We start from the raw sequence: 27,985 nt of genomic DNA on the forward strand, positions 1-27,985 counted from the left end.
TTTTTTTAATTAACAAAAATGAGGGGACTATTATGTATATGTATATAGTTCTAGAAAGAAAATGATGTTACCAGGACTTTAATGAAAAGTAGCTGTCTCACTTTCTACCCTCTCCTCATCTTCATTTCCTGCTCTCAGAGGAACCCACTTTCAGCTCTTTGTTTGGTATTTAGCTCCATTGTTCTAAATAATGTGCTTATATTGCTAGTTGTGTTTTTTGGTTTGGGGTAATATCTGTGGTTTCCTGATATGGCAGATGAAGACTGGGCTCCCTGTCCTCAGCTTTCCATACGCTTCTCCTCCCCAACCCCTCCTGCCTCCTTCCAAGTTACTCATAATCACTCTCTTCATCGTGGACCATCACTTTGACCATGAACTCCCAACACCACGCTGTTATGTTAAATGTTGTTGCTTCTGCTTCTTGGCGAAGACATGGGCAGCCCCATGACTTATCTGGCTTACTCTTGGGTAATGTAAGTCCTCGGCTCACTTGAGCGTATGGATGCAGGCAGCCCTCAGATCACAGCCTCATGTAATAGTCAAAGCACAATCCTGATTTGAAGCTGGGCTTCCCCTCCTCAAGCTGTGGCCTGTTGTAGTGCAAAGATTGGCATCAGCAAAGGTATTGTAATTGGCTTCTCCTCTTTCTCCATCTACCACTTCTGTTCTTAAAGCTCCAAGGAACATATTTCAAGCTCTCTTATGGGTGTTTTTAAAAGTCTACATGACTTGATGTGAAATAGGAAGAATGTAACACATCCCCTTCCTTCAGGCTCTTTAGAAATTTCTCTAAACACCCTTTCTGATCTTCATCTCCTGACCCATTTATAGCATAGATCAGGTTGGAATTAAGAATCCTGAAAAAATTGGTTTGTATATTTGCAAGTTCTACATGGCAATCTTCTGCATGTCTTTTTTTTTTAATAGTTCTGAAACCTTAGCCATAATTTCCATTTTTTATATCCCATAACAATTATTTACAGTGTTAGGAGCATAAAAATAATATTCATGGCTGTATCACCCAGTGTACTATCATTACACTTCCATTGTCATTCAACTTTTTGTTGTCCTGGTTAGTCTAGCTTCATCATAAGTCTTGAAATAGGGTGGTGTTTGTCCTCTAACATTGGTCTTTTCCAAAACTCTTTGGGCTGTTCTAGTAGCTTTTCTATGTGAATTTTAGGATCAGCTTTTCATTTTCTACAAAACAAATTATGCTCAGATTTTGATTTGGTTGAGGTTGAATCTATACATCAACTTAGTGAGGATTTACAGCCTAACAAAATGGACTTTTCCAGTCTTGAACATAGTCTACTTTACTTTTCACTTCAGTTTTCTGAATTCTTCTCTGCTGTGTTTTGCTGTTGTCAGAAGATAGGTCTTACACATTTTTAAATGAGTCTCTCAATACTTCCTATTTCTCATATGATTTTAAACATAATTTTTATAAAATTTCAGTGACCAGTTTTTTATTGCTAATGTATAGATATATAGTTGATTTTGTGTATTGGTCTTGTTCCTGCCATGTTGCTAAATTCACTTATTAGTTTCTGCAGCTTTTCAGTAGATCCTGTAGTGTTTCTATATAGATGATCATGCCATCTACAAATAAAGATTTACTGGATGTCAGGATGCCTTTTATTTGTTTTTCTTGCCTTTTTGCACCTGATAGAACCTCCAGTATAATGTTGAATAGAAGAGTTGGTATGGACATGCTTGCCTTGTTCTTGATGTGAGAGGGGTAGCATTCAGTATCTCATAATTAAGTATGATGTTAGCTGTAGGTTTTCCATAGATGTCTTCTATCAGATTGAATTCCCTTCCAGTCATAGTTTGCTGAGAGTTTTTTTAAGATTTTATTTATTTATTAATAAGAGAGAAAGAGAGAGAGAGAGAGAGAGAGAGAGAGAGAGAGAGGCCGAGACACAGGCAGAGGGAGAAGGAGGCTCCCTGCAAGGAGATGGATGTGAGACTTGATCCCGGATTCCAGGATCACGCCCTGAGCTGAAGGTGGACGCTCAACCACTGAGCCACCCAGGCATCCCTTGCTGAGAGTTTTTATCAGGAATGAATTTTTTTGGCATCTGTGGAGATAATATGTTTTTTGTTTTAGGTTGTTAACATGGTGAGTTATGTTAAATTAGTTAAAGCAATCTTATATTCATGGGATAAACCCTTTGTGAGAAAGTTTAAAAAAGACAAACAATTTTAGAATAGTTCTAGAGTTACAGAAAAGTAGCAGAGATAATACACAGCATTCCTATATACCCAAAACTGTTCCCTTATTATTTTTTCCATTATTATTAACATCTTGTGAGCTTGTGACATTCAGTGAACCTATATTGGTACATTATTATTTTTTTTGAAAATTTTTTTGAATTTTTATTTATTTATGATAATCACAGAGAGAGAGAGAGAGGCAGAGACACAGGCAGAGGGAGAAGCAGGCTCCATGCACCGGGAGCCCGATGTGGGATTCGATCCTGGGTCTCCGGGATCGTGCCCTGGGCCAAAGGCAGGCGCCAAACCGCTGCGCCACCCAGGGTTCCCGGTACATTATTATTAACTAAAGTCTGTACTTCAGACTTCCTTAGTTTTTACCTAATGTCCTTTTTCTGTTCCAACAGCCCATCTAAGACACTATTACATTTAGTCCTGATGTTTGCTTAGACTCCTCTTGGCTGTGACAGTATCTCAGACTTTCTTTGTTTTTAATGAGCTTGGCAGCTTCAGGAGTAGTGTTCAGGTATTTTCTAGAATATTCCTCAGGTGAGACTTGTTTGATCTTTTTTTCATGATGATACTGGGGATATGGAATTGAAAGACCACAGAAGCCACGTGCCACTCTCAGGGTATCAACATGAATTATTACTATTGATGTTAATTCTAACTGATGCTATTGCTGACCACCTGGCTGAGGTAGCATTTGTCAGCTTTCTCTGTAAAGTTACTCTTTAAATGGTTCCCTGTGCAAAGGTTTTTAACTACAAATTAAATTTCCTTATAGATATGAGGCTATTGAGGCTGTTTCTTCTTGGATGAGCTTTGGTAGTTTGTGTCTTTCATGGTATTTATCCATTTCATAAGTTGCCAGATTTATTGGCATAAAGTTTTCCATATATTCCCTTATTTTCCTTGTAAGATATATATATATATATATATATATATATATATAGAGAGAGAGAGAGAGAGAGAGAGAGAGAGAGAGAGAGAGAGAGAAAGACTTTGTAGTGATGCCACTGCTTTCTTTTCTGATAGAAAATTTGTGTCTTCTCTTTGCCCATAGATGCATCAATCTTATGGCTCTTCTCAAAGAACCAGTTTTCTATTTCAGTGGTTCTCTATTGCTTACTGTTTTTTAATTCATTGAGTTAGATTTTGATCTATATTATTTCGTTTATCCTTTGGATTTCGTTTGCTATTCTTTGTCTAATTTCTTAAGGAAGAAACTGAAGTCACTGAGTCTTTTCTTCTATCTTAATCTGTGTGTGTAGTGTTGATTTTTCCCTCAAAGTACTGCTTTAGCAGCACCCCATTGGTCTCGGTATGTTGTCTTAATTTTTATCTTTTTCAAAATACTTTCTAGGTTCATGTTTGATATTGTCTTTAACCCATGGTTTATTTTGAGGTATGTTTCCATATATTTGGGGCATTTTCCATATCTTTCTGTTTTAGATTTCTAATTGATTATATTTTGCTTGGGCAACATACTCTGTATGACTTGTACCCTTCAAAATTTTTTTGAAACTTCCTTTTTATGGCCCAGAATATGATCCGTCTTAGTAAATGTTCTTCACTTGAAATGCACGTGAATTCTATTCTTGTTGGATGGAGGGTTATACAAATGCCAATTGGGTCAAATTGTTTGATAACGTAGTTCAAGTCACCTGTATCCTTGTGGATATTTTGTTTCTTCTTTTGTGTTAACTTTCAGGCAAAGGGTATTGAAATCTGACTGTAATTATGGAGTTGTCTCTTCCTCCTAGCTATTCTATCAGAATTATGGGAAGATTGGTTATATTCTCCTCTCTTCCCTTTGTTCTCATTGACCCTTTAAATCTGATTATTCATACTGTTTTTAATGATGGAAAATTTTTTTTATGCTTTAAGTATCCTTTTCTATTCTCTATGATTTTTTCTTTTTAAATTTTCCTACTAGATGTTGAGACTTTTGTCTCTTACTCTTTGGCTCATTTTTTCCTTCTTGCTTTCTTGATCTGTCTTTTTACTTTGTCCTCTGAGAAAATTTCTCCTTGTATATTTTTTCCTTATATACACTCATTTATTTAGCTCATCTATTGAATTTATTTTTCCCATTGAATTTACTCAAAATAACACAACATTGTTGTCTGTCTTTTAGTTCTGGAGGTTAGAAGTCCTAAAACCAAGGTGCTGGTGTTCCTTTAAGAGGCTCTAGGGAAGAATCTCTTATCTTATCTCTTCTACCTTCTAGAGGCTGCATGTACTCTTTGGCTTGTGGCCCCTCCTTCCATGTTCAAAGCTAGCAGTGGACCATCTTCAAAAACTATCTGACTTCTGCTTGCATTGTTGTATCTCCTTCTCTGACTCTGACCCTCGTGCCTTCCTCTTCTAAGGTCTCTTGTGATTACATTGTGATAAAATTGGGCCCATCCACATTGTTCAGAGTTATCTTTCCATCTGAAGATCTAGAATTTAATCACATCTGCAGATTCCCTTCTGCCATGTAAGGAAGAAATCCACAGATTCTGGGGAGTAGGATGTGGACATATGGGGCAGTGGGGAGATGGAGGGGATGGTTATTATTCTGCTTATCACACCAATATTCAAAGTTTAACAGATTTTAACATTTAATTTGATAAGTAGTTAGAGTCTTCATGTCCCTCTAAGGATATTAATTATATTTTCTATATGTGTGTCTGTTACTGCTGCCTACCTCCATGGTTATGAGGGGATAAGGGATACTCTGCTGAGTGAAGTTCACTGGTTTCTGGTTTTTTGGATGTTTGCATCCTCACAGCACTGCCGGACTTTCTAGTTCAGGTCCATGCCCTCACTACTCCTTCCTGGAGGCAGATGCCTGGACTCCCAGGTGCTTATTAGTACACACCCACAATAAAAAGACTCACCTGGCCACTCTTTTTCCAGAATGCTAACCAGTCATCCAGCTTCCAGTCTGCACCACCTCTGAGTTTGGGCATCCTCAGAGCCCTCTTCTGGAGCATCCTTTTTTTTTTTTTTTCCTGGAGCATCCTTCTTTGAGAACCATTCTGGGCTTCATTTCTTCCATCTGCCACATACACGTTTCAGAATATTCCTCATATTCTTCATGACTTTTGGTCTGCCAGCAGTGTTCATTCTTGTTTTCCATCTTCACTTGGAAATTTTAAAAATACCTATTTAACGATTGATGGTGATGCGATATTGAAAGGAAGGTGGCTGCAGTCTTGTACTCAGTCTGTTGTGTCAGTGCAGACCTCCCTGGGGTGACCCCCTGGACGGGTCTCTTTGTTGCTTGTCGCTTAAGGTGGCTTTAGGCGCTCAGTGGGTATAGACGTAAATAGCCTTGAATCACATCATAAGAAAATTATTCCTTTCTCTATTCTTTTTTTGTCATTCTGATTTCAAGGAGTTAAAGCCACAGTTTTGGACTGGAATATTTTTAATGTCAGGTTTTAGCAGAGGAGATAGGCCTTGGCCTACAAGCCTTTTGCAGGCAAAAGTAGCTAGCTTGAATTTAATAAAATTGTCTGTTTGGGGAATGCCCTGGTAGCTCAGTTGGTTAAGTGTCTAAATCTTGATTTCAGCTCAGGTCACATGATCTCAAGCCACACATTGGGCTCTGCACTGGGCATGGAGTCTGCATGAGGATTCATTCACTCTCTCTCTCTCCTCCTGCCCCTCCCACACTCACTTTCTCTTTCTCTCTCTCTAAAAAAATTGTCTATTTTCCATCATAGTCTCCTGGTTACAGTCTTTATGATATGTAGCACTAGTTTCCAACTTACATCTTTGATGTAACATTTCTTTTAAAGTTATTTGAGTAAAATTGATTTCATTAAAATATTATCAAGAACACACTTAGGGGGCAGCCTGGGTGGCTCAGTGGTTTAGCACCACCTTCAGCCCAGGGCATGATCCTGGAGACCTGGGATCAAGTCCCACGTTGGGCTCCCTGCATGGAGCCTGCCTCTCCCTGTGCCTGTGTCTCTGCCTCTCTCTCTCTCTCTTGCGTGCGTGCGCTCTGTGTCTCTCATGAATAAATAAATAAAATCTTTTTTTTTTTTTTTAAAGAACACACTTAGGCATAGTACTCTGGAACGTTCTTTTGTATTGTATTAGGTTAAGTACCCTAAAGTGCAACCAGTGTTCAATAAAATAAGATTTTCTCGCTCATGCACCAGTCCAGGGAGAATATTTTAAGAAGATGGGTGGTGCTCCCAATCATCCATGGAGTCACTTGGGCCTGGGCTGATGGCACCTCTGCCAGCTTCATCATGTGGCTTCCACATTGTCCTAGCTATTTCCACACCAGCCAGTAGGAAGGGGAGAGAGAATAGCAGTCCAGGCTAGACAGTTCCTCTTAAGCCAGCAAGATAGAAATGACACACACACACCCAGGGATGAGAACTGAATCAGATGACTGTGGGTGGTGGCAGAGCTGGGGGATGCAGGCTCTAGCTGGGCAGCCACAGTACAGGTCCAGTGGGAAATGTACACCGGCTGCTAGTCCCTAGAGAGATGGAATTCTGCTGGACAGGAATTGCAAGGACCCCTGGAATAGCCATGGTAGAGATTCCTTGATTAGATTCTTGTTCTGCTCTCTGGAAGGTGCAGGGGGGCCTCTGTTGGCCTGTGTCCTATGGGTCCCTAGAGTTGCCTGCTCAGGAGTCACTGTTCACTTCACATCGGCAGTGGGCTTTGGAAAGCTGCCCTGTGTGGGAGCTGTGCTTCATGTTGCCTGGGAGCCTCGAGGGTCCTTCAAGGTTCAAGGGATACAGATGTGTTCAGGTTAGGCTTTTGCTTCCTTTCTCATGAGTGCCTTCAGAAACATGACGAGCTTCTGATCTCTAGCTCCTGGGCTGGTAACCACAGCCAAGCTCCTGTGCTTAGATGGGGCTCTTAAGGCTGCCTTCTTTCTTTCTCTTCTTGTCTAGCCTTTCTTAACTTATAGAGACTACCTTGAGGCCGTCTGAATCAGTAGGTGAGTGGAGTGGGGAGACGGTGCCTTTAATTTAATCTCTGCTGCAGAACTGGGTCCTTCATTTGGTTTAGAGAGTCTCAGAATGATTTGGAATCAGAGCCTGCTTGTCTTCTGTTCTTTGGGGGCAGAGAAGCAGTTGGGTTTTCTCAGCGCACTGGGATTCAGCCTCTGATCTTTGTCTCTTCCCTTTTATCTTTGCTTGCAAACCAGGTAATTCTTGTCTCTCCTATGATAATTTGCTGCGTGTACCAAGGGGCAGCTAATGTATACTAACATTCTGTTTTACTCAACACTTTTCTTTAGAGTTAGTGGTATATGATATGCTTTCAAAGTTGTCATAGGCAAAAGTTTCACCAGATGTTTTGCCACGACGTAACGAGGGTCACTGGCTTTCACGCCTGTTATACCTGCTTCTTCCTCATCACTACCTGCCCACTGAGTCAGCACCATGAGTTTTACGATGATAGCACCCTGCTTCTGACACTAGGTTGGGTTAGTTAGGTAGTGGCAGTTACTGTTCCATGGAGACTCCAGAAAGCAGTGGTTCAAAAGGGGGACATTAAGACTGGGAGCCCGGCAGCCTGGGTGGCTCAGTGGTTTAGCACCACCTTCAGCCCAAGGTATGATCCTGGAGACCCAGGATCGAGTCCCATGTCAGGCTCCCTGCATAGAGCCTGCTTCTCCCTCTGCCTGCCTTTCCCTCTGCCTGTGTCCCTGCCTCTTTCTTTCTCCATGTCTCTCATGAATGAATAAATAAAAAATTTTTTAAAAGACCATATTTTTTTAAAAAAAGAATGGGAACCCAGGGTAGAGATTCCTCTTTAGGAAATGAGCTCCAAATGGTTCACATCACTTCCACTCCCAGCCTGACAGGAGTGCAGTCTGATGACCACAACTGGCTGCAAAGGCTGGGAGAGGTAAACCGAGAGCCACATCCTACCTGTGTTCATATTCCTGGGGAAGAAAGGAAGAACGGGTTTTGATGGTTAGCTTGTGGCTTCTACTGCAGACATCTACACATTCATTGTGGAAGAAAGGTTCTGTTGTCTCTCTCGCTGACCTCTCTATAGGGTCCTTGCATAAGTCATTTCTGTTAGGGTGTGGCCCCACGTCCATGCCCACACTGCTTGTGGGAATGCACATTCAGGTAATCTAGGGGTTGGCAGATGTCTTCTGTCGGGGTCAAGTGGTAGATACCTTAGACTTCGTGGGCTCTGTGGAGTCTCTTGTAGTCATGTGACTCAGCTAGAAGGGAAGGCAGCCACAGACAAATATGAAAATGAATGAGCAACGCTGTATTGTTAAAACATTATTTGACGTGCAGGCCATGGTTAGCCAAGCCCTGAGATGACTCACTGGGAAGTCAATTTAGCAGTACCTATCAAAATTAATAAAAATGTTTATGCATTTTCAGTGGCTTCATTCCTGGAAATGTATCCTAAGGAAATCATTGAAGAAATACCATGTTGGTCCATCTGTTACAGCATTGTCTAGAGACATGAAAAGTTATAAGTGAAAACAACCTAATGACCGGTGTTTATTTATATATATTAGTCAATAGTAGGATAATGGCTATGTAGATAATGGTACATCAAATGAGATATTATGCAGCTATTCAAATGTATTAATATGGAAATTATGTAGGAACATAAAAATGTTTATGGTACTATAATTGAGTGGAAAAGACACAAAGTTGTAAGTATACTGTGATTATAGTTTTGCAAATCAACATCTGCATGTAAAGGTTTACTTCCTTCTTTCAAGAAATTGGGCACCACATTTTATTCCCTGTTTTCCCTGCTTTTCTACTTCTGGTCCAGAAACACTATATTCTGAATATGTGTATTATTGTAAGCCACTTCAAAATTTCTGTTTGGAAAGAAGCTGGGTATGAAAACAAACTAAGTAAAAACTTTGAAATTACATCCAGCCCCAGGCTTCCCATCACACACCCTCCCTGCACTCCACTGTATCTGGGGGAAGCAGAGTTAGCAGACCCCAGGACCAAGTGCCTAGCTCCCAGGATTCCATGCTCTCATTTGCTATGACGGAAAACTCAGGTCTCCTTTGATAAAGGGTGTCCTTATCTACCTGTAGAGATACTAACTTTGACTTCTCAGATTGGCAGTATGGAAAGTGTTGTACTCTGTGAAAATGAAAAAGTATTTTAACTAAAGTATCACTTAAAGGCATAAGGACATAGCCTTTGAGTACTGAAAATATATCAAGTATTATTATTTGATGCCATATACATATGTGTGTATATATATATGATATATATGTGTATATCTATGATATATATGTATCTATGATATTCACTCATTTTATGGCCATAGCAATATTGCAAGGAAGTGATAATAGTAGAAAGTAAAAAGGTAGCAAATAATATTGTTAACAATATAGCAGTTATACTTACTGGATACTTACTATGGGTCAGCTAATGTACTAAGTACCTCCTACACATTTCTCATGCTATCATTATACCCATTTTACAGATAAGTAAGTGGAGGCTCAGAGAGGTTAAGTGAGATTTTCTCAAGGCCTACAGAGGCAGTAAGTAGTAGAGCTGGACGCTTTACTGTATAGATCTTTCATGCTATATCCTTGAGAAGGAATCCTGGGGAACATTTAAAATGTTCAAGAGCATTGGGAATTATTTTTTTTCCAAAATTCTTGATCACGGGGAATCTGTAGCCAGCAAGCAGTTGCAGAGGGAGTCTGTTGTATGCATCTGATTTGGAAGAAGAAAATGCTGATAGGACAGTAAGTTCTTTGGCTTTCTCATCCAGACTCTGCATGTCAGTGCTTTTGTCCCCTCCTTCTTGGCCAGTAGCTAGGTCCCTAGGCAGATTAAGTTGTTAGAAGAGCAATGGTCAGCCAGAGATCACAGATGTGCAAAAGATGGCTTTTCGGAAGGCCCCAAGTCCGCTAGCCGAACCCCTGTGCTGCAGACTCCACTGTTGGTCCTTCCCAGGCCGCCTCTCTGAACTTGCCCTTGGCAGTAGGTGTAGCCCCGCCTCCAGCCTTGGGCTGCAGTGATTTGTGAGTGGAATTTGGGAGCGTAAAGGGGTCCGCACTGTTTGTTTCTAGGGCACAGTTTCAAAAGAAGATGGCATTTTACAGCCTGTATTAATGGGAAATTACTTTCCATTAGGATTCTGAATGATTTGCACATAATGTTTATAAAGTGGAGGAAAAATGTCAAGCATTTCACTAACAATTTAAAGCAAAGCTCACAGGACCATGCCAGGGATGAATTCCAAGAACATTTTCTTCATCATTTCTTTCTAAAGAAACAGAAAAGAGGGAGATGAAAGGATGTAGGTCAATTAGGCAGAGTCCATCGTGGGACTGAGATGGAATCTTTGATAATACATTTCTCGCTGCTTAAGAGGAGTAAAGTGAGCCAGGAGCAGGGGGTGGGGGGGACAGTGGTGGAAGTCACATCTTGAGATGATGGATTGCAGGCAGAACCCAAGTTCAGCCCTGGCTTGGAGAAAGCACACCCTGTCCAAGCCCGTGAGCGCGGGGTCACGATGCTCCATCAGCATTGCTGTCCCTGTGTCCCCAAAGAAACGATGAGGCCAAGAAAAGTCCCCGGACTTGAAATGTGTGCCTGCGTGCTTCCCAGAAAAACCCTCAGTTTTGAAGAAAATAGCGCAGGAGTGTGTCACCTACGCTCAGCTCATGTGTTTTCCCTGCCCCGGCTGATGTGCTCTCCCCCCCCCCCTTGTCACTTACTGAATCAGGAAGGCAAAGTATACTTTGCATTTTTTCTCAACTCCTTTATTTATGAAGGGTTGGGTTTTTTTTTTTTTTCCATTTAAGTTCTTAAAGAGGGTGTCACTTTATATAATCACAACTCACGGTTAATATGCTCCAGCCTGAGATCAGCTTTGAAAATGTAGAAGGCTGAGGGTAATGAGCAAGTGTGGTTCCAAGGGCGTTTCAGAGCGAGGCAAAATAAATCTCTCCAATGGCTTCTACGAAGGCATTCTCACTCCCTCCAGGTATAAAGGAGACTTTTATAAAGTTCTTGACACTGCTAAGGGGGCTCGGAAATAATGTCTAGAGTCTGAGTCGCTCCCTTCGTCGGCGCAAAATCTCTGGGATTACATTAGAAAATAAACATTTATTCAGAAGTAAAGTGTGAAGTTTGAAACTTGAAGAAGACGAGCACTTTGCAAATAGAAATATATGCATTTTTGTTAACCTAAATTTCCAAAGAGGAAATTAAAATTTTCACTCTGCAGTGACGGCGGTGATTGCTCAGTGGGCAGATTGTTTCTTTCGCTTTCTTCTTTCCTTCCCGCAGTTTTCCTGTTTGTTTTGCTGTCACTAGCCCCTCTCGCATATGCATTTCTGTATATTATCAGTGGTAGGTCCGTCAGTGTTATTGACAGGAGAGAAAAAAACCAGGGAATAGGAGTCCTACAGGGTAGCTTGGGGATTCTGGTGCTCATTAGCTCTGTGACTTTGGGTGAGTTTCTTAACATCTCTGGGTGGATTTGAATTTATCCCTAAATGAAGTGATTAGATTGAACACATTGCAAGTTTCCCTCTATAAATGCTACGGCTGCTGTAATTCTGTTTTATGAGTACTTAGCATTCTTAGAAACTTGAACAGTTCACAGATTGAACATTTTGTATATTCTCTGTTAAAAAAATATTCTTGAAGGAGATGAAATGTGAACTATGATTCTTATTGTTGACCAGTAGCCACTGATTCAGGAAAGGGGAAGAGTCCTTCTCTTATTTTTCATCTGAAGGAAGCTTTAGACGGAAAGGCTTTCTCCCTGCAGGGAATGGTTTCCTGTATTTCTTCTAAACAGTCTGTTAAAAAGAGTTTTCAGAAAGCCATAAGGTGTAACTTCTTAGTTGTGGGGATTTTAATGCTACTTGGCTGAGATGATGGCATGATTATATTATTTCGATTGCCACCTACTTAAAAATTTTGTTATTCTGCAATGATACATTTGGTCTTTAAGCTAAAATTTAAAATGCCGTCATCTAAATATTAACATCGGTACTTATGTTTTTTAGAAATCAGGGATCCCTGGGTGGCGCAGCGGTTTGGCGCCTGCCTTTGGCCCAGGGCGTGATCCTGGAGACCCGGGATCGAATCCCACATCGGGCTCCCGGTGCATGGAGCCTGCTTCTCCCTCTGCTTGTGTCTCTGCCTCTGTCTCTCTCTCTGTGTGACTATCATAAATAAATTTAAAAAATTAAAAAAAAATCATATAGAAGTCAGTGGTTTCCAAGGATAACCCATAGGGCAGCTATAGGGCACAATTCCAGAGGACCTCATGTTTGAGTCCTTGTGGATGATACCCCTGGAGTTGTCCAGTGGGTGTGGCCTCAGGGGTGAACCCTAATGCTAGATTATGGGGATGAGAGACACAAGGAGAGTGTAAGAAAACAGTGCCAGGCCAGACCTGGCACCAGGTGGCTGACACCTGACCTCCAGGACAGGTGCACAAAATAAGAAGGTGAGTCTGTAGCCATGTACAGAATACTTGCCCTGTACAAAGAGAGTGTTGATGGTCAGGAGCGGCTGTTTATTGCCTAGGAATATGGGATAGAGTAGTAGGCCCTTCTGATTTTTCAAGACAAGAAAAAAAATCCTATGGTTATGTGCAATCTCCTGATTTTTCAATATTGGTAATAATCCACAGTCTACAAAGCAAGGAACAGGCCAAAAAAAAAAAAAAAAAAAAAGAAGCATCTGTGAGCTCGAACTCCATGCCAGCAGCCAGGAAACCACCTCTGATGAAGGCCACCGTTTGTCTTCTTCAGTCAGAGTTGCAAAGGCAGCCCCCAAACACTGGACCCAGCTTCTGTAAATAAACAGCCTGCAGCTTTTGAGATGACATCTCGGAACCAGCAGTGTTGTGTCAGGTGGAGGACGCAGCATCTTACTGGTCACACCCATCTTGTTGGCAGCCTGTGTCCATTGTAGAGCATTGGAACGAAGGTTAATTCCATGAACCTTAGTGTAATTAGTAATCACACACACTTATTTTCGTCAGTTACAGTATAATGATTAAGCTTGAGTCCCTGATAAGCCATTTCAATAAATTGAGTCTCCTATGGATAAATACAGAGTACTTCTTTCTAGAAAGACGGTTCATAGACTGTCACTAGACTTTTCTTAGTAATTTACTACATAACTAGTCTCAGTGAGCTTGGGCAGCTATATCACAATGCCACAGACCGGGGAGCTGGAACAACATGCACTTATTTCTCACGGTGAGGAGGCTAGGTCTAAGGTCAAGGCGCCACCAGATTCTGTGTCTGGTGAGCATCTGCTTCCTGGTTACAGATGGCCTTCTTGTGTCCTGACACAGTGGCACTGTCCCGCTCACGAGGGTCCGCCCTCATGATCTGATCACCTCTCCAGAGCCCCACCTCCACATGTCATCACCCAGAGTGGGGGGGTGTCAGGGCTTTGACATAGGAACGTGGAGAGGACACAGACGGTCCATAGCATCAACCACGGATTAAGGCATAGCATTTGCAGGTAAGAAAATCAGAGCCCAGAGGTAAGCCTAATCCCAAGCTAGAAACCAGGGATCTGAAGTTCCCATGTAGTTTATTACCAGTGGACAAAAAGTATTTTAGAGATGGTGAACAAAATGGTTTTTGTGGCATTTATTACGGTTCTGCACCAGCACTGTGTCTGGGTCAGCTGAAGGGAAAGTGCTTGGCTTCCAAAGAATTTTCCTGCAAGTACTGGAGATTTTAGATTGGAAAAAGAGAAATTGCAATTTGAACCAAATATGTCCGTTCTAATTCCAAGGAGATGGTATCTTGTGGGTTGAGCATGCTGCCTGGCAGGGAGTGCACACTCACTGAGTGTTTCAGATGAGTCTGAACTTCAGATAAACTCAAAAGCTTGAAATCAGCTTTGTGTCCCAAAGTATTCAGAGGTGAACTACCCCGTGGTCCTCTGGCGCAGGCACAGCCAGATCGCTGGGCCATGTTGGCGTGCAGCCAAAGCCTCCAGAGGGAAAGGGAGGCTTGGGGTCCCTTGCCTGTGGGGTTAACTCCACCCGTGAACGGGATACTTCCTTTCTGCTCCTTAGCAGCCCCACGGGTAGCACCAGTGATGGGGAAACAGCCCTGAACTTCCAGGCTTCAGAGCAGGAAGTGGGCAGAATGTGAGTCCCCCACCCCCCCAAGTCCAGACAGGTGTCATCTGTGGGCCTCACCGCTGGGGGGCTTTGGGGCCATGGGGAGGCCCCAATCCCGGCTCTTAGGCCCATACCTCCAGGTCTCACTGGCATCCTGGCTGCACAGGGTCATTCTCAGATTGTGTGGATTAGAGATGCTGGTCACGCAGGGTGCTTGCTGCAGAGCAAGAGCCCACCGCACGGTGGCCAGTCACGTTACTTAACCGGTTATCTGATTTCTTAGCCTACAGCAGACTGGAAGCAGCAGATTAGAAAGGCCAAGGGACTGCTTCGGGAAGGCCCACTGACGGCAGGAAGGAAAGTGACAGGTCGCAGCCCGGCTACAAGGGAGGCAAGAGAAAACTAAAAAAAAAAAAAAAAAAAAAAAAAGCAGGAACAAAACTCAAAAGGCACAGCAGTCTGGGGCGTTTACTAAAAGCCAAAGAGCCCCCTCCGCAGGTCAGTAGCTTCCCGTAGATCCCATACCTCATTCCCTGATAGGTGCTCCTGTCAACAACAGTTCTATGAATCACGTCTCTGTCTGTCCCCTTTCCCTTCTGGACAGTAGGAGTGGTGGCGGAGGGGGGCGTGGAGCTTGCCTTTCTGTTGGGATGCTCTGGCCAGGGGCTTCCGGGGAAGGAGGTCCCCAGAGTCAGAGTCCCTGGAGAGAGAGAACAGGAGGTTCTCTGACCTCTGATGGTCTGAGAGTTTAACCCAAGTTCAAGTGCAGCAGAGGAGTGGCGGTGTTTTTGTGCTGCAGAGACAAGGAGGCCCCTGCCCCGCTGAGCTCCCAGCCTTCCCCCATCCACTGTGGTCAGCAGGAGGAGAGAGACGGCCCCTGAGATCAGGCCCCCAGACCCTGGCAGTTGCAAGGAGGAAGGGGGGAGAGCACTTGAGCAGGCCGGGCTGCAGAAATGCCAGTTCCACCTGATGCCACGTCCACTCTGGTGGCTGATCCACCACCTGGACTTGACTCCTGTGTTTGTGTTTTGTTTTTTAACTGAAGGCTGAAACTGCTTGCTTTGAAGCTGGGGCTCAGGCAGAGAATAAGTATCCAAAGGGCATCCCTGGAGCATGACTGGCAAGGGGAGGTGGGACCTGGGCAGACCTTTGGGGACCGGGGATGCTCCCTACAACACACCAAGGTGAGGACGCACAGTCACCAAGCCCAAGTGACAGACCCCACCCCCAACTCTCACCCCCACCCCTGGCTTGGGGTTGGCTCAGAAATTGGGGATCAGCTCCCAAGCTAATGATTGTGAGATCGAGAGCAGACTCTGGACCCAGAGGAGGTCAAATCTCAGCACCGTTGCTGAATTCTTTGGGGAATTCTGTATGCCTTAATTTCTCCATCCATCAAATTGGTAATGGTACCAAAGTAAATCCACTGATGTCAGTGAGGCCCTTAGATTATTGTCCTGGCACCGAGGGTTGTGGTGTCATCCCCGTTGCTGACTGGGGCTGAGGGCCGTGGGACTGTCACCGGAATAGGATGTGCTGGGTGTTTGTATGTGAGTGAGTAGCCTCTGCATCAGGGATGTGGCACATGGAGGTGGGGTGGGGAGGGCACTCCCCAGAATTTTAGTGTTGTTAAAAGAACAAGAGGGGACCCAATATTGTTAGGAACCAGGCCACATTGCCAAGAGGGAAGGGAAACGCATTTCAGGGAGAACATGATTTCCTTACCTGTTGTGCGTTGCCCATGCAGTTGCTCACTCACCCAGCCATCTCAAAACTCTGTGTCATGGTCTCCTTTGTTTCTTTTTTTCTCCTAATGGTGTGGATCAGAACTTGAATAATAAATATTTAACAGAGGCACTCCCTTTTCTCTGTTAAAATAATCTTTGTTTCAGTGCTTTAACAAGGAAGACTGTGTTTTTCCCACCTCTGCTCTCATGTTATGTTAAGTCAGGTCCCGGGAGTAAGAGAAAATAAACACGGGCCACTCGGCCAGGGTGGGTGGAGGCAGCCCGCTGGACGGCCTGGCCTGGGGCTGGGGGTTTCGGCTGCCGGACAGCACACGCTTCTGTGTCAGCCAGCAAGGTGTGCGTGTGTGCTCACCCACAGCGGGTCGGGGAGGCCATTGCTGGTGGGAAAGCAGGGCCGGGGGGTCAAGGAGCAGCAGCTGCAAGACCCCAGGGGACAAAAGGAAAGCATTGTCCCCAAAGTTGAAACAGTGGGTAGGACCCATCTTTTCTTACGGGAAGGGTTCAGCAAGGGTGCTGGTTTCTGATGGTGGGAAGCTGGCCTTCGGGCACCTGGCAGGTGTTTGTGTCTGGAAGACCCTACTGAGGGTTGCATCTTACTCTGTCCGGCCCTTTGGGGTCCTTCCATGCTGACTTTCACTTCTCTTTTGTGGAGAGGGAAAATTCGTACATTATCACTTAGGTGGGCAGAAACTTTATTTCTCTTTAAGTGAACTGAACTTGCTTATGAGTCTCCATTTAGACCAGTGGCGGAAACAAGTTAATCTTTTTTCCATTTCTGCTGTTGGCCAAAAAAAAAAAAAAAGAAAAAGAAAAAGAAAAAGAAAAGAAAAAAATAAATCTTTTTTCCATCTCTTCTAATGGTGGAAAAAAAACATAATCTTGCCATTTCAAGGTAACTTGGTCTCTTTCAATAGAAAGTAGACTATCCATTTATTACTTGGTCAATTGAGGACTTAAATCCAGCCAGTTCAGTTGAGACTCCCTGTCAAGGCCATTGGTGTTTCTCACAGACTCTCTCATCCCCACATTTCTCCCCCAAGATATTGCCCAGATGCCAAGGGGAAGTTCCCTGGATGTCATGGTGGCAGGCGAGGAGGCTTCCTGTGTGCCCACCTCCAGGCCATCTCTGCTCCAGGTGCCCTCCCCCCCAGCACCTTCTCACTTCCTGGGGGGACTTCAGATCTGCTCATAGGTCCTAGACAGCCAGGGGTGCCTCTCTCAGGCCCCTCCTTGCATCATTACCCCTTGCCCACCTTTTCTACTATGTTCATTCTCCCACCCCATGCTGGTCAAGAGCACTTGAGGAACCTGCCTTCTCCCAGAGATCCAGTGGGAAGTGGGGCCTGAGGCCACCCACCCTGGGTGGAATCTGGGGAGCATTTCAACCCTCTTCTCTCTACAGACCCTTCCCTGCCTCTAGAATGAGCCTGTCTTCTCTGGGTCGCAGGAAAGAGCTCTTCCCTCTTTACCACTTGTAATAAAATCTCCTGAGTTCTTCAAATTCTGGCTCCTTGGACTCCAGAAGTCAGCTTATCTGTCTCTCTCTCTCTGCCTCTTAAATCTCATAAAAGCCTACCTGGCTCTGGCATGAAGGCCTGTAAACCTTGGCTTTCACACCATTTCACAGCTGAAAGGGTATTATTTTGGAACTCAGAAGTTAGAACATTGACTGCGTTGTTCATGTGCAGGCTCTCTTCTCTCCCTCGAGTAGGGGAGGCCACAGCTACTTGGGCCGAAGGCCCCACACAGCAGAAATGATCCCACATGACAAACACGTTGGATGATTTTCTGCACTGTCACCCTGCTGCCGGTGTAGTTCAGGACAGCCGGCCAAGCCCTGGTAGGTGTGGACTTACCTGGTGCCTGCACTAGGTGCCAGGGGCTGTGCAGAGGTAGCCGGAGAGCCAGGTGCTCATGCCTTACCTGAGTCGGGAGCTTTGGCCTGCACAATTACCCCACCCCACCGTCTCTCGGGGGAGACGCCATGTTTGGGGTTCATTTGCTGATGGAGTGTGATATGAGTGCTGGTCGCTTTCCAGCTCTTAGAAAATCAAAGTGGGCAGTGTGGCAATGGTCCTTTGCCTGGAATAAATGAAGTGAGAAGTGAGTAATGTGTCTTTTCTCTGATTTGTTCAGTGTGTGTGCTGGGAGTGCACATGTATGCTCATGGAGCTGGTGGCTAGGATAAGTGTGTGCCTACCATTTAGCATTTATTTTAGTCACTGCAGGTAGCTTACAGAGTAAATGGGAGGAAAAAAATATATATAGTTAGACCTGTAGTCAGCATGATAGCCCATAAAATGTCTTGGCAACCCTTCTTGGCATCATAGATCATGTGGGAGGTGACATGAGCAGGCTAGATCACAGGCTGGGGTCTGGAGCCCTGGTGTCTGGCTCTGGTTTGCCATTAGCCTCAGGGCCAGGCTCTTGTGACCTTTTGGAGGTATCACTGCCTCTTCTTCAAAAGAGAATGGTTCATGAAAGACCACCAAGTACCCTTCTAGCGCTAACATTTCACATTCAAGGCAGTGCTTTCCAAGACGACCATGTGGTTTGGCACCCTGACTCCGTCTCCCTCTTTAATACATTGGTAGTACAAGACATGCTAAAAGGATAGTAATCACTTTTATAGACCACATTAAAACAGGTATTCATTAATAAAATTGACTTTGACTCAACAGCCTAAGTTGGCATAGATGCTCAGTGTACCAACTCACAGGACATTGCATTTCCAAAGGAAAATGAAAAGTTCTGCATGCAAGCTGAGCACTCAGTTTCCCAGTGCTTTGAAGTAACTGAATGCTGTTCTGTTCAACTTCAAGATAGTGAACCGGACCTCCATATGTTTAAGGCCCTCCACTGCCATCATTATGACAAAGGGAATATACAAAGGTGGGGTGAGATGGAAGTGTGTCATGGAAGGAGCAATCCGAATGCTAAAAACATCACATACCTTCTAGAGACTATAGTCCATGTGGATTTAGATTCTAAAAGACAGAACTACCTGTAAGTCACCACATGGGAAGGAGCTTCCTATCCCAAGGGGGAGAAGTGGGGCCCCTTACCTACCACTACCACCTTCCCTTTACCTACCAGCTGAAAAACTCCTTGACACTCCCAAGCTCTGGTTGAAGAAAGCAGAAGGAAGGGAGGGCCATTAGGCTGGTGGTTTGCAGCCTCCCTTGGACATTGGAAACAGCTAAGAAATTGTAAAAATTCTCATGCCCAGGTCTTACTGCCAGAGCTTCTGGTTTAATTGGCCTGGAGTTCAGATGGGCAGTGGGCTTCTTAGTATGCCACCACGTTGAGAGCTACTGTAACAGGAAGGCAGTGAGGGGGGGGGGGCATCTCAGTCTCACTGGGGAACTTCACTGACAAACAGCCTGTAAGTGAAGGAGTGCTTGGCTCCCGTCCTACCTTGGTGTGATCAGAGTACTGGGAAGATCAGGAGTGGGGTGTCACTGAGGAGGTTCTGCTCCGTCAATTGGAGAAACCAACGGGCACTGTGTAGTGATCTGCTGCCAATGACAGAGGGGCGAAATACCCAAATTTATATTCTCTTTACTTGGACATGAAAGATTTGGTGAGGAAGGAACACAGTATTTGGAAGAACTTGTTTCAACTGTCAATTGAAGTCAAGAGAGAGAGAGAAAGAAGAATGTTTGATAAAAACAGAAGAGGAAATAAGAACAAAAAGCATGAAATAGGATGGCAGCTGTGAGATGACATACACGGATATTTCAATCCTGTGCAGGGATTAAGCTCTTCTCAAAGGACATGGACCGTGAACCTGGTATGATCTTGCTCTGGGACACTGGCTCCTCACCTTTGCAGACCTCACTCTGCTGGTGTGATGAAACAAGGCCACGAAGAGTTGGCTGTGATGGTGTAGAGGCCTCCCCAGTCTCTTTCTGGATGGCCTGTTCTGTCTTCTGCCAGTGGCCTCTGCCCCGGGGGTGGTTACCATGTATGCAGGGTGCATGGTTTCCCTGCAGTGGGGCTTAGCTTCCTTTTAGCTCCATCTTCCCTGGATAGCACATCTGCTTTGGACGCACCAGTGGTCCATGCTGTCACCTCTTGGGTGGGGCATCACCTCATCTGGCCTAGGTGGCCTCTGTGCTCCTGCTCATCCTCTTGCCTCGGCATCTCTACATGGAATCATGAGAGCCACTGAGGACACGTGTTTCCATTAGAGGCTGTAGTGACCTGGACTTGCATGACCACACCTCTTTCCCAGACACTCTGACTTCACTATCATAAACTCCCCAAGAAAGCATCTTACATTCAGAAATCCATATGCCTAGATAAGTGGGGGCAAATTTTTTCAAATCTTCATGTTTGAATATTTTAGAAAATAGAAAAATTTATTTTATAAAGCTGACATGCTCTGATACCAAGGCCTGACCAGAATATAAAATGGGAGTGATTTCACTTTTAAATACAGATGCAAAAATCTTAAATACTAATAAACTCTGTCTAGCTCTAGAATAAAATTATCACACACACAAGTAAGTGGTTCCTCTGGGGCATGTGGTGGTCATCACTCATTAAAAATATTCTAGGGGAAAAAATATTCTAGGGGTGCCCTGGGTGGCTCAGGCCTTTAAGCAGCCAACTCTGGATTTTGGCTCAGATCATGATCTTAGGGTCCTGGGATCAAGCCCCATGTCGGGCTCCATGCTAGGCAGGGAGCCTGCTTGGGATTCTCTCTATCTCTCTCCCCCCTACCCCTCTCCCTGCTTGCATGTGTGCTCTCTCTCTCAAATAAATAAATACATCTTTGGCAAAAAATATTCTAAAACGGATCAATACTAAAAAAATCGACACAGTTAAAATCAAAATGAGATTTTTAAAAAGTAATCTCTGTGCCCAACATGGGGCTCGAATTCACAACCCCAAAATCAAGGGTTGTATGCTCTACTGACTGAGCCAGCCAGGTGCCCCCCAAGTGGGATTTTTAGGGGTGGAAACTCAATACGTGGATACTGAAGTTTACCTGGTGATATGATTTCATGAGAATAGAAAATGAAGAACTTACTTCATTAGTTATTAACACTTACTTTAAAGCTACAATATTTAAGATGATACATTGTTACAGTTCCCTAAATGGATCAGTGACAAAAAATAGAAAATCCTGAAATGCATCCACATGCACATGATCATTAAATATATGACAAAGATAAAAGTAGTATTGGAAGTCAGTGGAGGAAGAATGGGTCATTTAATAAGCTGCTCTTAGATGATGGCTTAAGCATCATCAAAAATAAATAATGCCTCCGTTTGCCAAAACTCAATGGAATTAAGAGTAAAAATTTTCACATGAAAAAATTAAATCATTCCTGGGATAAATTTAGTTGAATATATGTATGTGAAGGAGGAGGAAAAACCAGGGATGGAAAGGTTGATGAGCTTGACTGTGCTGATTAAGGTTTCTGTAAGTGTTCTGTATGTGTGCCAGCAACCCCCTCCCTGCCCTGTCCCCAGAACACACTCCAGAAACAAATGGAAGCAAACATGATAAATATAAAGAATAGCATTTTATAAGGGGCTCCTATAAGTTTTAAGGCAACCCCCCCCCCCAACACTAGACAAATAAATTGACAGCAAATGTTAAAAGTCCTGGAAAAATCTGTGTCCTATGAATAATAAGTTCCATCCTGAAGTTTACCTTCAAGCATTAATTGTGCATGTTTGTAAATAAACGTGCATTAGGATATTTTTCAAGGAGTTATGTAGGACAGCTTAGAGAGAACAAAAGAAAGAAGAAAGGAAGAGAGGGAGGGAGAAGAGGAAAGGAAGGAAGGACCTTATCTATCCAGCAATATGGGAGGTGGGTGAAAGAAATTTTGTGCTGATGGAGTTTACTGGTCAGTGATTAGAAGTATTCTGGAAAGAGATTCACAAAAATATGTATAGGAACATTCTTTTATGAGAATATATTTATGTAAATACATACATAGATATAATCATCAAGACATCTGGAAGCTTCTCCACCAAAATGTTCATTTAACATTGGTTATCACTGGGTTAGTGGGTTAAGGCTGACTTTTCTCAATTTTGCATACTTCTGTCCTTCCTTCCCTTCCCCCTTCCTTTCTCCTTCCTTTCCCCTTCCTCCCTCCCTCCCCCGCCCTCCCTCCCTCCCTCCTTCCTTCCTTCCCTCCCTCTCCCTTCCTTCTTTCCTCCCTTCCTTCCTTTGTTCCTTCCTTCCTCCTCCCTTCCTCCTTCCTTCCCCTTCTTTCCTCCTCCCTTCCTTCCTCCTACTTTCCTCCTTCCTTTCTCCTTCCTTTCCCTTCCCTTCCCTCCCTACCTCCCTCCCACCCTCCTTCCCTCCCTTCCTCCCTCTCTCCCTCTCTCACTTTCCTACCATTGCCACGTTTTCGTTCTGAAATTAAAAAAAAAATAACTATTTGGGAAACATTATTCTGAGAACTTCTGGCTTCATACACTAAGCCCAGCACTGCAGGCTGGCCTGTGGCTAGTCTGCCCCTTTGCTCCCGTTCACACCCTGCCTCCTTCTAGCACCAGCTCAGGGAAGATGTCCCCACCACCCAGGCCTTTCCTGCCTCTTCCTCCTCCTCTGAGCTTCTGAGCTCTACCTGACTCCCCCCCTCATCTTTGGCATTTCAGTGTTGCGCGTGTCCTGCCTGGCATCCAGGAGAGACCATAAGCTCCCCGAGGGCAGGGGTTGGGCCTTGTGATTCTGTGTCTCCCTCGGGCTCCAGGGAGGGGACAAGCTGCTCTCAGGGAGGTGGGCTGGGCCTGCCAGCTCCGGATGGGAGCAGGGAAGGGAAGAGCCATGGGGCTGGAGGGGTCAGCCAAGGCGTCCTCTATCCGGGGCATCTGGCACAGGCACCGAGCCATCGGAGCCTTCGGCACCTGTGAGCAGGGTCCAGCCAGCCTTGTGGGGAGGAAGCAGGGCCCGCTGTGCGTGACCTCCCTGGCTCCCCACCCCCCACCCCTCCAAGGATACATGTCATGTTAACCCCCACTTTTTGTCTCCATGTGATGTGGACAGGTTCTAACGTTGCCATGGACCAGCCCTGCTGTCGTGGTCTCTATGATTTTGAGCCAGAAAACCAAGGAGAACTAGGATTTAAAGAAGGAGACGTCATTACATTAACCAATCAAATAGATGAAAACTGGTATGAAGGAATGCTACACGGGGAATCTGGATTCTTCCCCATTAATTATGTTGAAGTGATCGTGCCTTTACCTCAGTAAATGTGTGACTCAAACTTTGGACCTACTTTCGTAACTGAAATGAATTCACACCAGTGTTTCCTCAGTGTGGTGTTCTGTGACATCCTTGCTCTTTGACCAACTTAATGACTTTTGTATGTGTGTTCTCTTTATAATGTATTTTGTATCAGTTTAATTTGTATAAACGATTTTCTTGTCTTAGCGACATGGAACTATAGTTTTCTCGTTTGCTTACCGTCCTAAAAGTCACCGGTTAAATAAATGTATGTGCTTCTTGTTGCTAAAAATAAATCGCAGTTATGTTCATGAATTGCCCATTTATATCGCTCAGCTGCAACGGAATGCAAAATTGGAAACTTAAGAAATGCTAAATATTTTGTTTCCTGACATTCTGATGTCATCTGGTCTCCCCTTGTGTCTTAGCTGACCTGTGAATAGCCCAATAAATATGACACATCATGTTGGCAAAAGGCCTCGGTAATTCTTAACGTGGAGTTGACTCTTGAGCACGGTGGTCCAGCTGTAAACTTCCCCCATTCCTCGTGGCTGACCAGGGCTCCCGGTGTGGATGGTGGATGCTTCTTCCTGAGTCAGCAGGTGTAAGAGGACCTCCACTGTGTCCCGATTCAAACACAGCACACCCTCCTTCCAGCTCAGGGATAGAAGACTCTTCCATGCTCTGTCAAGCTTCTTTATAAGAGAGCTTAATACAAGCTTCTGCTGCTGCCAAGTATTGGGTAGGTTTTCCAAGTAGATCCTGTTGGCACGCTCAGGAAGGAGCAGGATCAGAGTGGGGGTGAGTGCACAGTCACAAGATCTTCTGGGTTCTGAAAACCAGTCCCTGGCCTCACTCAGAGCATGCACTCATCATGGACTTGGACCCAAGGTGGGGGTCAGGTGGGCACAGCATTCCTCATATGGCAGGGGAGGGATATCCTTTCTCCTTCAGCAGAGGAGGAGACTCCTCAGATGGCTTGCCCAGGATCCAAACCACCAGTGGTGAGAGGCAGAGTTTGAACTGTACCCACTGCCCACTGAAGTGCCCACTGAAGTTACTGGGATGTACTTTGATTTTCACTGACAACAGTAACAAATGCCCAGCCAACAGGTTGTTTTAAGGGGACCAAAACCTGACATCTCAGTCCTCTGGGTCTTTGGTACATCAGTAAACTCACAACAGCATCCTGGACGATTGTCCTTTCTTTTCATAGCATCTTCCCCCAACACCTTCTCTAAAGTGGTTGCATATATAGTGTCTATAATAAAATAATGACTAACATTCATTGAGTGCTTACTGTGTGCGGATGCCACTGTAGACATTTAAATGAATAAACTTAATCCTCATAACAACCCATTTTGCAGATAAGAAAACTGAGACACAGCAAGACTAAGTTGTCCACAATCACACGGTCATGAAATGCCCAAGCAGGGCTCCTGACCTAGGTAGTCTCCCTCTCATGCTACCTCTCATACTATGTGTTTGCACCCCCCCCACACAGGGTAGCTTTTTATACCCCATCCTTTTTCCTTCTCCAGCTGCCATATTTGAAATGTATCAAAGGGAAGGAGAAATCCAGAGCCATTCTCAGTGCCTATACTATGCCTCAGGACCTGTTGGGGAAATAAACAGTAGTTGCAGTTAACTGGGAGTTATAGACTGGGGTGGCAGCGGGGGGGTGGTTCTTGTGAGGTTTCAGTAAATGGCTCCCCTCTTTTCCCAGTGAGTTCTAAATAAACTGGGGTGTTAGTCAAGGGTTAAAACAGGTAAGAGCCAGTATGTAGCTTGCATTGGAAAAGGCTGTGTCAATATGTACCTTAGGATGAGAGCAAACGCATTTGCTAGCTGAGCCCCAAAGAAATCAGACATACCTAGTCCAGGAGAGGGTGGACTGTCATCACCTGCTCTTATAGGTAAGAGCTTACCGCATGGCTGCCAATAGTCAAGAATGCACATTCTCTGCTTGTGTCCAGCTTCCGAGGAGGGACTGTGATACTCGTGCCTGGTACCTAACCAAACCCACAAGCAAGGTAACTCAACTAGCGAGGACTACTTAGAGAAAATCCCTCCTCATTGAAACTGGGAGAATAGGGAAAAGGTATTTCCTTCTAACTCTGGGGAGTGAAGATGAGCATAGTTCATAAAAGACTCAAGTTATTAGAGGCCCAGACAGACCTATATCAAAGGGGAAATGGAGTATTTATTTTTTAAATGTTTATTTATTTATTCATGAGCAACACAGAGAGAGAGGCAGAGACATAGGCAGAGGGAGAAGCAGTCTCCTTGGGGGGAGCCGGATGAGTGACTGGGTCCCAGGACCCCGGGATCATGCCCTGGGCCAAAGGCTGATGCTGAACCACTGAGCCACCCAGGTGCCACAATATGGAGTATTTATAAGAAATATTCTTTATAATGATTTTTTTTTATTGAGGATTTTATTTATTTATTCATGAGAGACAGAGAGAGAGAGGCAGAGACACAGGCAGAGGGAGAAGCAGGCTCCATGCAGGGAACCTGACGCAGGACTTGATCTTGGGTCTTCAGGATCACACCCTGGGCTGAAGGTGGCGGTAAACCACTGAGCCACCTGGGCTGCCCTCTTTATAATGATTTTTAAAATGAGTTTATAACTATGCAATAAGGCAAGGAAAAAAATGGCCTAAAGATTAAAAAGCAAAAAATAAAACTGTCCTTATTTACAGAAAACAAGATTGAATATGAGAAAATTCTTAAGGATTCTACAAAAAAAAAAAATCTACTAGAGCTAAGACATATATATACTAGTAAATATAACATGCTGCGAATTTATCAAAATCATGAGATAGCATAAAAAATCATTTATGTTTCTATATGTTGGAAACATTAAATGTTAGATTTAATATAATAATGAAAAACAATGTCATTTATAATAGAAAGTACAGAATACTTAGTATTTGAACAAAAGATATGCAAGACCTTGACACTGAAGCTACATAACTTTGCATATAAAAATTGAAGACCTAATAAATAGAGATATTAGTATTGTTAAAATGTCTGTTCTTGACATCTGATTGGCTCAGTCGGCTAAGTGTCTGACTCATGGTTTTGGCTCAGGTCATGATCTCAGGGTCATGAGCTTGAGCCCTGCATCAGGCTCTGGGATTCTCTCCCTCTCTCTCTGCCCCTCTGCCCACTCATTCACATTCTGTCCCTCTCTCAAATAAATAAATCTTAAAAGAAAGAACACATAAGAAAATGTCTTCATAACCTTGAAGTGGGCATAATTTCTTAGCACTAACCCCCCAAAACAAAATTCATACATTAGACTTCATTAAAATTAAAAACTTCTGACATCCTAGGGTGGCTCAGTCAGGTAAATGTCCGACTCTTCATCTCAGCTCAGGTCTTAATTTCATGGTCATGAGTTCGAGCCCTGGATTGTGCTCCACGCTGGGCATGGAGCCTACTTAAAAAGAAAAAAATTAAAAATTTCTGCTCATCTAAGATATTTAAAAATAATAAGACAAAACATAGATGAAAGTATTTACAATACATATATCTCCAATTATAGACTTATATGCAGAATATGTAAAGAATTCTTACCGGTCAATAATAAAAGCAATTAAAAATGGCCCAAAGATTTGACCGGTCAATAATAAAAGCAATTAAAAATGGCCCAAAGATTTGAAGAGACACTTCACAAAAGAGAGTATACAAATACCCAATAAGCACGTGAAAAGGTATGCAACCAGTTGCCAGGGTAGCCACATTCCCGGAGACTATAGCAAATGTGGGGCCCAAGGCTAAGATATTTACAACCTAATTTGTAGCAAATAGGTTCTAGTGATCCTTACTGAAAAAGAAACAGTAGTTTAGAGCTGCATTTCTATAGGAAAATACCGGTATCTGGTGATGCCACAAATCCCTTCTGTTGCCTCCTGGGGACAGTTTTACCAGGGCACATCAGTGGCAACCACTTTGATGAATTCTTTTTCTTAGGTCATCCACAGATTTCTTTGAAACAACTCTTAAGCAAGATAGTATTATGGGTACATACATAAGTGTCTTGCAGGAAAAAAACAGTTTGTAACTCACCTGGTTAGCAGGGCACTTAGCTAGATCGGAAGGGATCATAGAGCATGATATACTGAATGAAATTTAAAATTTGATGGGAATGTTGGGGTTTTTAGGAAATGTAGCAGGTAAAACACGGAAGGTCAAGGTCAGGAGCAGACGCCAATCTCAGACCCTGGGACTCATCCCAGGAGGCAGAGCTGGCTTCCTGTGCGTCTGCATTTTTAGAGAAGAGGAATTGGCCGTGATTGTCAATTGTCACAATTGGCTGACTGTGTATTCAGGGGAGCAACACAGCTTTTCTGGGGGGGGCTTGATAACACTTTTCAGAACCACCAAGGGGCCTGGGGTGAGTCACCAACAGCTCTCGTGCTTAGTTAGCATCAGGAGCTGAGCACAATATAGTCATTTATTTCCTCCTAGGAATTTGCTAATGGGAGAAATTTTATAGCCAGATTTGGGGCATATTGCTGTTAGCATATTATTGTTAGAATATCTTAATGTCATTTGTTACAGTTGTACAACCTCTGATAAGCTGTGTCAGGAGACACGGTTAGACATAATTTCAGGTGAGACAGAGAATACAGAAGATAGAGTTTAGGTCTTTTTCTTTTCAAAGATTTTATTTATTTATTCATGAGAGACACAGAGAGAGAGGCGGAGACAC

The 27,985-nt window shown here is 43.9% G+C and overlaps 1 protein-coding gene across 5 annotated transcripts in view; it reads left to right on the forward strand.

Annotated features, from left to right (window-relative positions):
- SH3GL3 (SH3 domain containing GRB2 like 3, endophilin A3) overlaps window positions 1-23,737 on the forward strand; it is a 135,416-nt gene extending 111,679 nt beyond the window's left edge. For all 5 annotated transcript variants that reach the window (XM_072801557.1, XM_072801579.1, XM_072801571.1 and 2 more), the window contains one exon: window positions 23,083-23,737. In XM_072801557.1, coding sequence (XP_072657658.1) covers window positions 23,083-23,288 — 206 coding nt within the window. In that variant the 3' untranslated portion in view covers window positions 23,289-23,737. The remainder of the gene's footprint in view (window positions 1-23,082) is intronic.
- Window positions 23,738-27,985: the final 4,248 nt, after the last annotated feature.

The sequence above is a fragment of the Canis lupus genome, chromosome 2 (genome assembly GCF_048164855.1).
Source record: "Canis lupus baileyi chromosome 2, mCanLup2.hap1, whole genome shotgun sequence".
In the NCBI taxonomy this organism is placed as follows: domain Eukaryota; kingdom Metazoa; phylum Chordata; class Mammalia; order Carnivora; family Canidae; genus Canis; species Canis lupus.